Raw genomic sequence first — 14,269 nt, forward strand, 5'->3', positions numbered from 1 at the left:
CATAGTAGGAAAAGCACAGGTGTAATTAATAACATTCCTTTCAGATGAGCCATTTCCAGGGCACCGCTTCCTGAGACAGTTAAATGGAGCCAAACAATCATTAATTGGTTTCACCTGTGCCTTTTCGTGCTACGACAGAACAAAAAGTGTGTGAACAATCACTAATATATCAAGGCCCTGAAACCAAAGCAGCAGAACTGAATTCAGCCATTATTTCTTTTATGTACATTATGTTTTTTCTTAGGTCATGTCAACTGTCTTATGTGAAAGAGGCTATAAGCTCTCTAACAAATCCCTTTATGTTTATAAAATGCAATGAAACTGTCAAAAAGCAATGCAGACAAGTGAATGAAAAACAAAGAATACAGTTCAGGTTCTCTTTTTATTTAGGTTTGTAGTACATTCAAATGTATTACAACCTCTCCCTGTAATTAGGGATCACCAGTCCACTTACCTTTCCCCTTTTAAAATTATTTCTCTCAATACAATTCAATTTTGATTGTACATTTAAATAAACTTTAAAAAAATTATTTTACTTATTCCATTTTTTTTCTTTTACTACTTTCATTACAAATCTTCACTTCAATAGAAGGTGTTAGCTTGCAGAAACAAAATAAAACAAACAAAATAAAATTATGCAAAAATAATGCAACAACTAAAAATGTAAAGACAGTGTTGCAGGTGAGGAGCCAACCATTGGCTCTGAGGTAAGTGTCAGCTGCTTCCTGCTGCAGGCCTCCTGTTACCTCTTCAGATTCTGCTGGGCCTGCTTCAGTAAAGTGTCAAAGTCTAGTGCATTAAACTTGGCTTTTGCAGGCAATGGATCGTAGTCTCTATTTGAATCTGAAAAGAGAAAGACACAGTTAGCACTGCATCAAAATACAAAAGGGACAAGGACAGCAGAACATAATGAATGTGGGTCAATCAGGGTCATTTAAACAAAACTGATGACTCTTGAAACCACTGCTATAGCCACGATTTTATTTTATGACCTCATTTATTTTATTTTTAGTAAGTGTAAATTTTGTAAACTGTTTTAAAACCATCTCCACACTTCAAGGAATACAATTTGGGTGAGAAACACTAGATTCTGTCCTAAAAATGGTGTCACATTGCCAGAAAAAGTCCAAAAAAGGGAAACATTTTAATATGTCGAGAATCAGAATCAACAAAAACTTAATTGACCTCCATATTCATAAAATCAATACAGAGGACATAACTTGCATCCCTAATGTATACTTTTGATAACTAAAACATTAAAACTACAGTATGCTATCCCTCCAAATAGTTGCCATGTGATTTGCCAAGAGTTATTAGAGTTCACAAAGCACAATGGCTCTCAGTTGTTTTTAGCTAGTGGTGAGCACACTATCAGGATGAACTGCAGCCAATATCTGCAGTCTTCTGCAAACCACATCATTACTATTTGGATGGATCAACAGCACTCTGGGAAGGAGCTACAGTAACTGTTGATTTATGCGTACCTAGGTCAGCATAGCTGGTCTGGCAGAACTGTCTCCTTCCACCAAAACAGAGATCAAATGGTAGCTCATCGGGCTTGCGCAGTTTGCCTCCATTCTCGATGGCTGTGAAAGCATCCTTGGTGTCGTAATAAGTCACAAACCCGTAGTTGTCCCTGTGACGGATAAGCAAAAACGTCAGCCTGTATTCATTTTGAGTTTGTCACAGGACTAGTGAAAGCTATAACAGGTCTGGCTGTGACTTGCTTTTAAAAGAGCAACCTGGGGTGTTGCCAGGAGGCCCCAGTTATAAACAAGCCTCAGTTTGCTTTAGCACTGTAGCTTGGCCTAAGAGGTCACAGACAAGACCAAAAAGGTTCAAAGACAGTGCAATTTCCTCATGTCATAACCTTAAAAACAATGTAAACAGTGGAGTAATCCTCTATTAGAAAGCCACACAATGAAGTGCACGTATAATACTAGCCGTGTATGTACTCACCCGTGGTCTCTAAAGTGCAGGGTGCATTCTTCAATCTCGCCAAATAAAGAGAAGCGCTCTTTAAGTTCTTTTTGGGTCATCGATCCCCGAATTCGACCAACGTAAACAACCCGGCGCTCCTCCTGAGACAAGAAAGTAGTTGGTCAGATGATTCACAGTTAACAATATTACAACTATTTTGCTTTGAGACCTTCGCACATTGTGTTAATGTGAAACATTAACTTACAATGGCTTTCTCCTTGCATCTCTTCACCTCATTTTCATTCATCTTCACGCTGTAACCATAGTCGGGCCTACATGAGGGACTGAGGAAGACAAGAGGAAATCTTTAATCATTTTTTCATTGATTGTCAACTACAGTACAGTACAGTTATAAAACCCATGACTGGCACCCAGATATGCGTGATTCATATACCGTACCTGTACAATCTTCTGCTTCTACTCCACTGTGGTCGTCTCTGAGGGGATCGAGACCGTGACCTGGAGCAACTCCAAGAGCCAGAACGAGAGGAAGAATAAGAGTACCTCCTCCTCCTGGGAGGGGAGCGGGACACAGAGGGAGAGGACCGGGATGAGGAACGGGATGAGGAGCTGGAACTACTCCTTGAGTGACAGGGGCGATACCTAGAGAGGAAAATAGGAGGGAGTGGCAGTGATGAATAACGGAAATGAAACGGTAATCAGGATGCTGCATGAACCGAAGCTATCTTGACTGCAGGCCTAACCTTTTCTTAGATGGAGAGTGTGATCTAGACCGAGATCTAGAGGAATGGGAGTCTGACTCTGAACCGCTGGACATGGGGCTGGGAGAGCGATGGGATCTCCTTTTTCTAGACCTTCCTCCAGGCCTCTCTTTGGGACTAGATCTGGGGCTGGGTGTGCGAGAAGCAGCATGTCGACGGTAGGACCTCCCCAAAGGCCCTCTCCTGGGGCTCCCTTCTCCAGCAGTGGCATAAGTCTCCTGCCGAGCGGGCGAAGCATCGGGAGTCTCCAGAACAGAGCTTCTCTCCATCCCACCAGTTCTGTGATCCAGGGGCTCTCTCAGTGGAAGTTCTTGTGTTTTGGTTGTAACTGCAGTGTTTGTTGCAGGGGCAGCTGGGGGTGTTTGTGTAGTGGTTGCAGTGGGCTTGATGGGTTTAATAGTGATGAAAGACTGCTGTTTGACATTCCAGCGCTTGCCTGCCTCTCCAGTGCCTTTGTTGGGGAGGCAATAGTCATGGTCCATGCATGCCACTTCAGGGGCAACCGTGGCGGCAGCAAGAGTGGGTTTGCTGCGGGACCTGCTTGAGGGCAGAGGCCGGGCATCTATCTGGATCACCTTGGAGGGGCTCGACTTGGAGGCCTCAGCGGCCTTGCTCTTCCCCAGCAGGGCCACGGGGGCCAGGGGTTTCCACATTTGGTGGGGAGGAGTGGCTGGAGGAGTCAGAGCTGAAGCAGAGCGAAAACAAAGTGCACCACAATTACACCCAGTTAGCTATCTGTGCTGCAAGGTAGCCAATCTCTGATCATAATGTGCCATTTCAGACAGCCATATCTGATGACTGAAGCATTCAGAGCACAGGATAACACTTCAAATTTTCAACTTTATAAAAGATAAAAATTTTACTTTTTCTTCAAGTTATTTAAATGATTTAGCTTAATGGACTCATCTTGAAGCCAAAGTCAAAATGCGGAATTACCTGCAGTACTTGAGAGGTCATTAGCTCTCACACGCTCCACAATGGTTTTCTCTGGAGCCAACTCAACACTGCAAAGGGAAACAAGAGTCTGTCAGTATATCACTCGTAAATAGTGGAGCTGCCCCCTCAGTTTGCCTTTGGATTTGAGTGTAGCAAAACCAGACGTGGGAAGGCCATTGGTGTGGCCAGACAAAACCATGGTTTGCGGTAGGTCTTGGCAAAAGGTGTGTCACTTCCACACAAACAAACACACACAGCAAACAGCTATCACTCAGGGAAAACTCTGTGACTCCAGCATTCACACAGAGCAGCTTGGAGGCTGTAGGGTAACTCACCTAGAGTTTCCTACAGCTGCTGCTCTACCAGAGACCTCCGGCACACATTGCTCCTCTTTGGCTGAAGGGAAAAGGAACAAGGAAATAAGCGCATCAGCAAAGGGAATCATTTAACAACCTCCCAAAAAGAAATGAAAAATGGTGTAGATAAAAGTGCTGTACAACTGTAGGTGTCAGGTGTAAATGCAGTGTATGGTTTGTTCTGAGCCCCTAATATTAGTACACAGTATATTTTCCATGGGGATTCTCCAAAATGGTCAGCAGCTACATTAGTCATGGTACAGACAGTATAATGGTTCAATAACCTTCAATAAGTCCACTGACATGAGTAATAGCACATACAGAGTCTAGCCACTTGTTAGGGTTGGGGCATGTACATCCGCCCAAACAAAGACAGCAGGGCGAGAGTTAAATGGATTTGCGGACAGGGCAAAATTCCAGCAGCTGGGCAGACAAGAGCACAAAGCGGCTTCTCTGCCCCCCCACACATCACCCATCTTTTAAAGGGGACGGTTTCAGTAGAAAAATAAAACTGCCATTTTGACAATGTCAGAAGTCTCCTGCAATCTTTGATGTTAAACACACGACTGAGGATCAGATAAGCTTCAGGTTCATATGAACAGCCTGATAATCTTTGTTGTGTAGGTCACTTTTGTTGGACTATGAACTCAGAGGTGGCACTCCTATAAAATGTAAGTGAATGATCATTTACCTTCACTGATGGCCAGCAGCATATAACAGGAGTGCATTTGTTTTGATTCATGGCGCTCATTAAGTAGGCACTTGCTGTCCTTTGAAGTATTTTAATCAATGTCCTTCTACCCACTAAACCACTACCGCTGACCAAGATAGTGCTGCAAAGTTGTACGCTACTTCCTGCCATTACGAAACCAGGAAAACTGATACGACATTTAGCTTGATACAGTATGTGACCCAGTAAGCTAATTGGCCAGTACACTCATCATGCCAGAAATTAAGTATGATAAAAACTGTTTACAATGGGCAGAATGGATACAGTGAAAAATAAAGTCTGCCATTATTGATTACCTTGTGTTTCTTCAAACTGCTCCAGCAAGCTCGTCAGATCAGCAGCTTCAATACCTGAAATACACAAATCATAATTTTATGCACTAGATTGTAACACAAAGCCCATAATAGAATTATTTAACCATTATACAGGGTATGATGGCTGAGCATACGTGATCTTATACAGAAATGTTTGGCTTCTGTTACACTGAAATAAACCAAGAGTACAGTAATAAATAAACAGAATATGGGCTCAATTAATGGGATGACAGACAGCTGTACTATGATTACAAACAAGTGTTTATAGAGAGTCTTAATTTTTACAGTGACACTGCACATTATTTTACTGCATTAACAACAGACACAGCCTTTCCTAAATTATTCCTGCACATCAGCCCATCAGTAGAGCAGATTAAGTACAGGCTGGAGTTGCAGAGGAGCAGACACAAGGACATTTTCTGAAAAGGGCTTTGTAGATAAATACCAGTTGCTAGTGTGTCACTTATTCAATTGCTTAAATGTGGATTTGTTCACAAGAAAACATCACATGGCTTCAATCAAAAAGAACATTCACAGAAATAAAATGCTCGTTACCACCAGCCTCTTCATGAACAAAACATTTTATCAAATAAAATATGCAATCAACTTTAGGCTTACCTATCTCAGTTGTGAAGGCCTCGATCAGTTCCTGTGTGGGGCTCTTTGCCCTTTGGGGTTTCAGTGCTGTAGTGGGTTTCTCTTTCATTTCAAGCACAACAGGTTTCACCTTTACAATCTGGGAGTCTGAGGGATGTGTAGCGGGAGAAGAACAGGACTGGGTACCACTGGTTGTGGACTTGGAGGACTTGCTATCAGGTGTGATGGCGTTATCTAACAAGGTAGGAGCAGTGACCTCAGGCACCTTCTGGAAAACAACGGTGATCTTCTGGGGGGCACTTGTAGCAGACACAGTAGCAGCGGTGGGTTTGATGACATCTGTAGTGGTTTTAGGTAAGTAAGTTTTAGTGAGCTCTACAGACTTAGGAGATACAGGCAGAGATTGGGGCATCTTATCGACTTCACCCTTTCCCCCTGAAAGGGCAGGAGAACATTTCCCAACTGGTGACGACGTGTCAGGTTTGAAAGAAGTTGGGGAACCAGAGCTCTGAGGCACTGCAGGTTGAGCGGTGGTGTTCTGATGTGTGGGGATATTCTTCACTGAATCAGGGGCAGGAGCTGAGGGGTTTTGGGGGAAAGATGGTTTTGAAGGTTCGGGTGTTTGCTGGGGTTTAGGAACAGGTGTAGCAGCCGAAGCCTTGCTGGATGAGGCCACCATGTAGGCCGGTTTCACCAACAGTGCCTCGGGGGTGGGTGGTGCACATGGTCCCCTTGGCTGCCAGGCAGGTTTGATCTCCTCCAATTCCTTCTTCGCTGCCTGGGGGGTGGGGCGCCGAGGATCCTTGGGGCTGGGGTCAGGAAGGCAGGGAATAGGGAGAAGCTCTTTGGGAAGCTCCGGAAGGCTGGGCCACTTGGTGCTGTTGTCGCTGTCTTGTTTTTCCACCGGAGCTGGCTTTTTCTGCTGTCGGAGACGCCGGTACTCGGCTAGACTGAGTGATTTGGGCTTTGGCTCCAAGACTGCAGGGGCCACAGGAGGGAGGGCCTCACTAACAGATGGTGTCATCTGGGGTGTTATGGGACTTGCAGCAGCTGCAGGGTTTTCTGTAGACACCGGGGGGAGGACAGCAGAGGGAGCTGCTGATGAGTCTTCCAGCTTCTCAGGGGCCTGGGCAGGCTGTTTAGGCATTTGATCGGGCTGTTGGGAGATCACTCCCGTGGGCGAACAGCTAGGCTGACTCTTCTCGGGTTTTGCATTTAACTGAGACGTCTCCTGTCTCGGTGACACCGATGTGGCAACTTGTACATTTGTTTCAGGCAGTAGCGTTGTAGTGGTGATTTCTGTTTGTGTTTCAGTTTGGCATGGGTTTAGTTTCTTAGGTTTTACAGAGGAAGAAGATGGAGCTGAGGCAAGAGGAACCTTTGGGAGTTTATGTTTCTTCTCCTCTTTGACTGACCTTTTTTCGGGCTTTTTGGTCGATTCCTGTGCCGTGTTTCTTACTGTGCCACTCCTCAGGACCCTTCCCTCCACAGGTTCAGGTTGGCACTGTTCCTTGCATTTTTTTTTCTTTTTTCTGCGGGAGGGGCTTTTCTCTTTAATATCATCCTTCTGTCTCTTAATGATCATCTCGTCTTTCATATTTGAACACTGGTCTGGTGTCACAGGGGCAGCAGCTTTCACCGGAGCCTCGCTGACAGTTACATCTTCATCATCAACGATCAAAAGCTCCGAACTGTCAGACGCACCGTCTTCAGCTTCATCTGAAACTCTTTGCTCATTTTCTGAAGACTGCTCTTCATGTGGCAGAGAGACCGGGAGATCCATGTCTGGGATGGCCAGGATGGGCTCTCCATTTTCTCCCTGGTCCACAACTTCAAGTAAGATTCCTCCTTCGGGCAACATCTGTTCCCCCTCTTCATTCTCCACACAGATGGCCATACAGTATGGGTGCATATGCCTGACCAAGTCCCCCAGGCTAAACGAAACACCATCTTCACCCTCCTGCTCAAAGGTTACAGGAAGGGGGAGGGTCAGACCTTCCCAGTCCAGCAAGTCACATTCAGGGGATAAATCGTTCCGCACCGGGCTTAGAGTCAGGGAGCCATCTTCCTCTTCCTCACCATCACTCCTCTGGAGAGAGTCTGCTTGTTTCCTGGGGAGGCTCTGGGCACAGACAAGGAGACAAATATCCAGATAAGTATCAAAATCTGTGATGTTTATATACATTGCTTATGAGTGGGGAAACCTACCTTTCCAGTTGATAAAGATCTTGTGCTACATAGTGCATCTTTCTCTGGAGGGGAACGGGACAGACACAGCAATCTCCTGAGCTAGAGAGAGAAAGATAAACAAAAGCAGAATCACATTAATACCTTTTTTCACATTTACAGACATAATGAGCGAGAAGTATGTTTAGAACGACAGAGGTCAGCGGGTTGACCTTCCAACCCCCTTTCACTCTCTGTCGTCAGGTAACTAGGAGCCACTTTGAGAATTATGTATGACAGCTGGGCACTAACCGGAGAGTGTTCCCTGCCCTTCTGACCTGACAGCAGGTCTGAGTCAGGCAGTGTGTCGAACGGAGACAGGTTCTCATCATCAACGTTGTCAAGGATCTCTGTCAGGGCGGTGAGCAGCGTGGCTTCGCTTTCCTCATCTAGTCCTTTAGTCTACATAAACACATGGAAATTAGGTCAAAGCATCCACAACGGGGGGAGTATAAATACATACTGTACAAAGCTTACACGTCGTAGAACTCTTAGGTTACTGTAATAGGTAAGTTCAACCATGTTTAATTAGCCTTGCCTCTATTGTTGGCGTGTCCTCAAAGATAGAAAGGATGGAGGGGTCTAAGCAGCTTTGAAGGGCCTCCAGAGTTTCTCCGGGGCTCAGAACAGCATCCTAGAAAATAAAAATGCAATTTAGATTTATTTGGCACAAACACAACCAAAACTGACAAAGCCAAAAATATGGTTAATGCACAAGTACATAATTGTGCCGACTAACATTTGATTACTACAGTACAAAGTGGATGAAGACAAACAGTTACTGATAACACTATCAGCACTCCCCAAATTCAAACAAAACCATTTATGTCTGTTATTTTAACATTTTAAACAGCTCACTTAAATCTATACTATGTAATATTTAGAAGCTTGACATGTTATTGTGTCGTGGCAGCAACCTTAGTTTATTAAAAACTGTAAAGTCTCTGTTTTATTTTTTAAAAGGTTTGTAGATGTGAGGTAAATTTGGGTTCTGGGAGTTCAAGATCTGTTCCAGAAGGTAGCCATCCTTGTTGTATCATATAATGACCACTGGGGTGCATTTTCATTAAACTGGACCTTCCTGCTTTTGTTTTATTTCCTTTCTTTAAAAAGCACTCTGCCAATTCTTTTATAAAACCAGTGTTGTACAAGGTAAATATGTTTAAGGAAAGTTAACTTCCTGTTCCAAACCGACCAAATAATTTAACGGACAATGTTATTTTAAAAAGTCTAGTCTGTGTAAAAGTTTAAACAGCAAAATAGTTCAATACATCTTATTTATTTAGTGGTTGGAGCTGGGAGGAAGCCTGAACTCAAGTCAGGCATTCGAAAATGAGAGTCAGAAAAGGAAACCCCAGGGGGCAACACAGGGCACGTGTTTTTAGTTCCAGCTTGAAGAATTGGAAAACAAAATAGCAGAGGCATTTTCCTATAATCTGAAATATACAAGAACATTGGAGCAAGCACCTCCCTGACACACAGGACTCCAATTCACACTTAAACTATCAAACTAAAGCATAACTTCACATATAACTGACAAACATTAAGTTAAATAACTATCCAATAGCACAAAGAAGACAAAATCCAATAAACATTGTTAAGTCTGAAATACTTTTCTTTAACAAGTTTGATAAATTCTGTAATTCAATCAACTGTTGAAATGTTTAAGATCAAAAGTGACTCATATGCATAACTACATTAAATCCAGCACACAGATTCCCTTTTATGAGCAAACTACTGCTAACATTAGACACTGTCGTCTAAAAAGGCAGTAGTATCTCACAGTGACCCACGTGTTTCTGTCTACACATGCACACACAGAGGGCAGACATGTTTGATCCTTGCCTCACCCCGTCCAAAAGGGAGGCTACCCAGCCCACGTGTTGCACTACAACAAACCCGACCAGGGCCCAAATCTCTGCTCCTGTCTGATGTGTTTATATTACCAACAGATAGGCAACATTTAAAAAACACATGTTTATTTACTTTAATTACAACAAGCGTTAAAAAAAACAAAAAAAAAAACTACGGGTATTTAGTTTTAAACTCCTTGGAAGGGTGTGTATGGGGGATTGATTGTGCTTTCTGCGCATGCGTGAAGGAAGCCAACATGTGATTCACCACGACTAAACCACATGTGGACACACACACGGTTATGAATGAATACTCGGTATGCTACTTGTGTCAGAGTTAATATTGACACAGGTCTGCAACTGTACTGACTGAAACCACTGTCCAACTATAATATATGTTTATTTAGACTCAAAAAGAAAAGAAGAAAGGGGGCTTCATCTTTGTGTGCATCACCATCCCTGATGACACACTGCTGCAATGTGCTGGCATGTTGCCTGTAAAAAAAAACTCCACCACGTTAACCAGGAACCCCTGGCTGTGAGGAGCTAGCTGACTAGCATTGCAGTGTTTGTTACCACGTGTGTATGAATCAGTTAATGAAGCAGCACACACACACACACACACACACACACGGTACTTTTGCACATAAAGCCCGACTGATGGAGCTTAAACGCGAATCCCTAACATCCATTAAACGACTTATACACAAGCCAGGTCAACAACCATTAAATATACACAACTGTCACTTCACTTGTTTAAGTGGCTGTTTATATTTTATATAAATATATTGTCTGACCGGCTATGGCTACACTCAGCTAGCATTAACGCTAACGAATACCAGCTCATTTTAAAAAAAGCATTGATGTATTATTTAATAAACACACAACCACACTTGCCTGGTTAAAAAAAAGCCATAAAACAATGCAGTATTTGTTTTATTTCTTTAAATAAGTTTCGGACTAGTGCATACTACGGCTGCATCCACGTGTCACTTTTTCCTCTCGCACACACACAACACAAGCTTTGCCCTGCGTCCAAAAAAACACACACAAATGTAGTAACAGCGGGACAACATGCCGGGAGATAAAAAGTAGAACATGTCCTGTACCTCGTCCAGTGTGTCCAGAGGAAACATCTCCATATTGCACGCAGTTAAAGTCTCCTCGCCTGCTCCCCACCGCGCCGCCATCTTGCAAGTATACTCCCTGCGCCGACTCGTTTGGGACTGAAAGTAATGAATCGCTCATTGGAGGAACAAGCACGCCGGCAGGGCGGACACGTGGTCCGACATTCCCGGCAAAATGACGCAGAATGACGCCGCGATGGGGGGGTCAGGGGTTACCGTGACCACGTTGCTTCTGTAGTTTTAAACACACACACACACACACACACGAAGTTCTCTGCTGCCTTTTGGTGGCTGGCTGTTTGGTGCCTGCTGCAGAGATGAAGAGGACACAGATACACAGATACACAGTGCATAACTTATTGGAGTTACTTAATAGTCATTTTATTTTAGCCATAGTGGTTTAACATTGGCAGAAACAACACATGGCAGGTAGGTTAGTCACAGTAGATAGAAAGTGGAGGGGGAAAAAAAAGTGATTTGAAGTTGATGGACAGAAAATAAAGTTTGTAAAAAAAAGTTTGATAACTGAATTAATTAGGACTTTTATTAAGCAACACAATGTTTGCTTGTTCCAGCTTCATAAATGTGAGGTTTTGCTGCTTTTCTCTGTTTTCAGCTGTTTTGATTGTGATAGATAGATAGATAGATAGATAGATAGATAGACTTTATTAATCCCCGACGGGAAATTTAGATCGTCATAGCAGCCAGGTACATTTAAATACAATAAAATACAACAATAGAATAAAGTACTGAGGTAGAAAATATAAAAAAGATAAATAGGTGCAAATAAGTTGAAGACATCAAATGGACTCTAGGAACTTGTGATGAGTATTAACTGGGCAATAAATCAATAATCAGTAGATTCATTGATTATGAGAACAATTGTTACTTGTAGCCTTATAATGGAGGTATTAGTTTATGTTTCTATTTTATTTTGTTATTTAATGTGTATTTGTTTTTGTATTATCTGCTGTGTTTTATCTTGAACGTGTGAATTTCACCAGTGTGGGATCAATAAAGTCTATCTTATCTTATCTTAAGTCATATACAAACTGTGCAATTAATCTCTCATCTGCAGAGATCCCTCTATAGCACCATTTAACATTGTAAGATAAAATTGAATTATTCCAAAATTGCCATGATACAGTAAGTGACCAGAAAAAGAGAAACAACAAATGCAATACTCCTCACTTCATATGCTCACTTTTTGTTGAGACTTTATTTATATATTCCCTCTATGATCACTTTTGAGGCAGCAGTTTGCGGTGTTGACTTCGTGATAGTGAAACTAGTTTCTGATGTTTTGTCTGCCATATTTACACACGAAGCGGCAGATCTGTCAGAGTCACCTTACGATGCCATTCAATCCCAGACAACAACACAACATCGTGCTCATAACTCTTCCAGGAATCTGGTAACACTAGAAGGGACACACTCTATGGAAAACATGCAGCACACTACAACAACAACAGCAACACACAAACATGAATGTTATGGATAATTTCTCTACTTTAGAGCTTAAAGATCACATGGTTTAGAATTCAAATATACCTACCTACCTTTAGAGACATTAATCTAATTAATTGTTAGTAATGGAGACAAGAATACGTTGTTTTAGAGAGGAACTGGTCTAATGAGGTGCTTTGAGTTGCACTGCATATGTTGTCATGTCTTATTAAAGTAATGATGGAAATTCAGGATTGGAAACAGTTTATTGGAGCTTTATTCTTTAGGAGCAAGGACAGGAGTACACACCATCTTACAGTGCCAGAAATTCTTGTACTGTGCAAAATTCTGTGAGAAACAAATGCAAGGAGCACGAAAGCAGCATAAAGGACTGAAAGGTTTCTAAGATAGAGACCAAAAGTTCAAAGCAGAAATACAAAGTTTATAGAGAGTTTGGTAATGTTTCTTTAGAAAAAGTTAATTGGCTGTGCATGTACTATAGTTTCTTGGTTCTTTTCTGTCTGTCTGGTATTTCTGCTGCCCAGATTTAATTGCTTGTACTTTCAATGACCATGTAAACAAGGAATGAGGAGGGCTCTTCGGGACTGGAGGGCTCTTATGAATGAAGGTTGGATTAAAAATAAGTAAAAGGCACTTTTTTACAATTTAATATGAGTTCTCATGCTGCAAGCCCACGTGATCTGATATGACCCGTCGTTTATAGTAGCCAATGTTAGTAGGTTGCTGACTTTTAGCATTTACCGTTATCCTGTAAGTGTCACATGTGGCACTGTTCAGCAAGACTCATATAGACTCTACTTAATATTCTACTTACCTACTTGATGCTGACTTATTTTACCTTGTTGCACAGCTTGCCCTGAAAACTGATACAACATTCTCAACATTCTCTCAACAGTTTTCCAGGAGTCAGTGGACAGCTGAAGAAAGATCAGGGAGGCCATTTTGAGACAGAGCTCACAATCTACCTATATCCCTGTATACATCCATCTGTTATCATCTGATCCCATACTGAACAAATGGCATCAGCTGATGAAGACTGAGATGTGGAAAAAACTAGTAAGTGGACCTTGAGTTAAGCTTTTTTTTTTTAAATCTAGTTTTAGACCTAATAGTATAACACATACCCTTTAGAGTAGGCCACATTCAAAGTTAAATTTGCACAAGGGAATACCACAATGAAAACGGGGACTAACCAAACATCACACTGAGAAGAAAAATAGTTTTCCCTCAGAGCTGGGGAGGAAAATTAAATAAAGGACGTTGATGGATGCCTTTTTGTTACTGGGTGTAACACATGAAGGAAAGGTATGATGAGTGAACAAGAAGACAGGCTGTGAAACACAGAGATGGGGGATTAAATTGGGTCAAATACAAAAGTGGGGGTGATGTGTTCGTCAGTAGAATTGGTACTGTGTGGCACAGAACAGCCACAGGCAATTCCCCGTGTCCCACAGGCAGAAATGGATTAGAGGTGAGCCCAGCCACAACCACACACACACACTGTGGTCTTCCTTTGTGGGTTACCAATTTGTCAGTGTTCCTATTTTACATATGCCATTTATTCTCGGCTGTGCGACGAATAAAAGTGCTCCCGCTGTGTTTGTTAAGTTTTAAAATCTGTCTATATTCTCCAACAGCTTCCTCGCTTGCAGGGCTCCTTCAGTAAACTCGTTCACGCGTTATGGTAATTTTTAAAAAAGCGCCTTTGTTGCTGAGCAGTGTCAAAACAACACCAGGTTACAGACTCACTGCAGTCTAGTGTTGTGTCTGTGCGCTGCATATTTTCTGGAATCAATCCAGGAATCCCTCAGGCAACAATTATGAGTCTCACTGATCAATTTTGTCCCTTGCTGCATTTCTTTTGAAGAACATGAATGTCCTATGAAGAACAAGCCCATTCCAGTTCTGTGCCACAACATATAACATTTATGGTGTAGGAGTTACACTACTTAATAATAAAG

At 42.4% G+C, this 14,269-nt stretch overlaps 1 protein-coding gene and 1 non-coding gene across 2 annotated transcripts; both read right to left on the reverse strand.

Annotated features, from left to right (window-relative positions):
* Nucleotides 1–375: 375 nt before the first annotated feature.
* Nucleotides 376–11,005, reverse strand: pprc1 (PPARG related coactivator 1). Its single transcript, XM_035663644.1, has 14 exons — nucleotides 10,824–11,005; nucleotides 8,400–8,495; nucleotides 8,114–8,263; nucleotides 7,844–7,924; nucleotides 5,657–7,757; nucleotides 5,021–5,074; nucleotides 3,974–4,034; nucleotides 3,639–3,706; nucleotides 2,685–3,387; nucleotides 2,380–2,583; nucleotides 2,186–2,264; nucleotides 1,960–2,081; nucleotides 1,485–1,636; nucleotides 376–843 (listed from the first exon to the last, which is right to left on the reverse strand). Exons 1-14 carry the CDS (start codon nucleotides 10,902–10,904, stop codon nucleotides 743–745), a joined length of 4,053 nt encoding a protein of 1,350 aa, XP_035519537.1. The 5' UTR covers nucleotides 10,905–11,005; the 3' UTR covers nucleotides 376–742.
* On the reverse strand, nucleotides 1,715–1,853 carry LOC118329895. Its single transcript, XR_004796806.1, has one exon. It is a non-coding gene; the product is annotated as a small nucleolar RNA SNORA50 (small nucleolar RNA).
* Nucleotides 11,006–14,269: the final 3,264 nt, after the last annotated feature.

This window comes from Morone saxatilis, unplaced genomic scaffold (genome assembly GCF_004916995.1).
Source record: "Morone saxatilis isolate NCDOM2014 unplaced genomic scaffold, NCSU_SB_2.0 Contig19, whole genome shotgun sequence".
Classification (NCBI taxonomy): Eukaryota; Metazoa; Chordata; class Actinopteri; family Moronidae; genus Morone; species Morone saxatilis.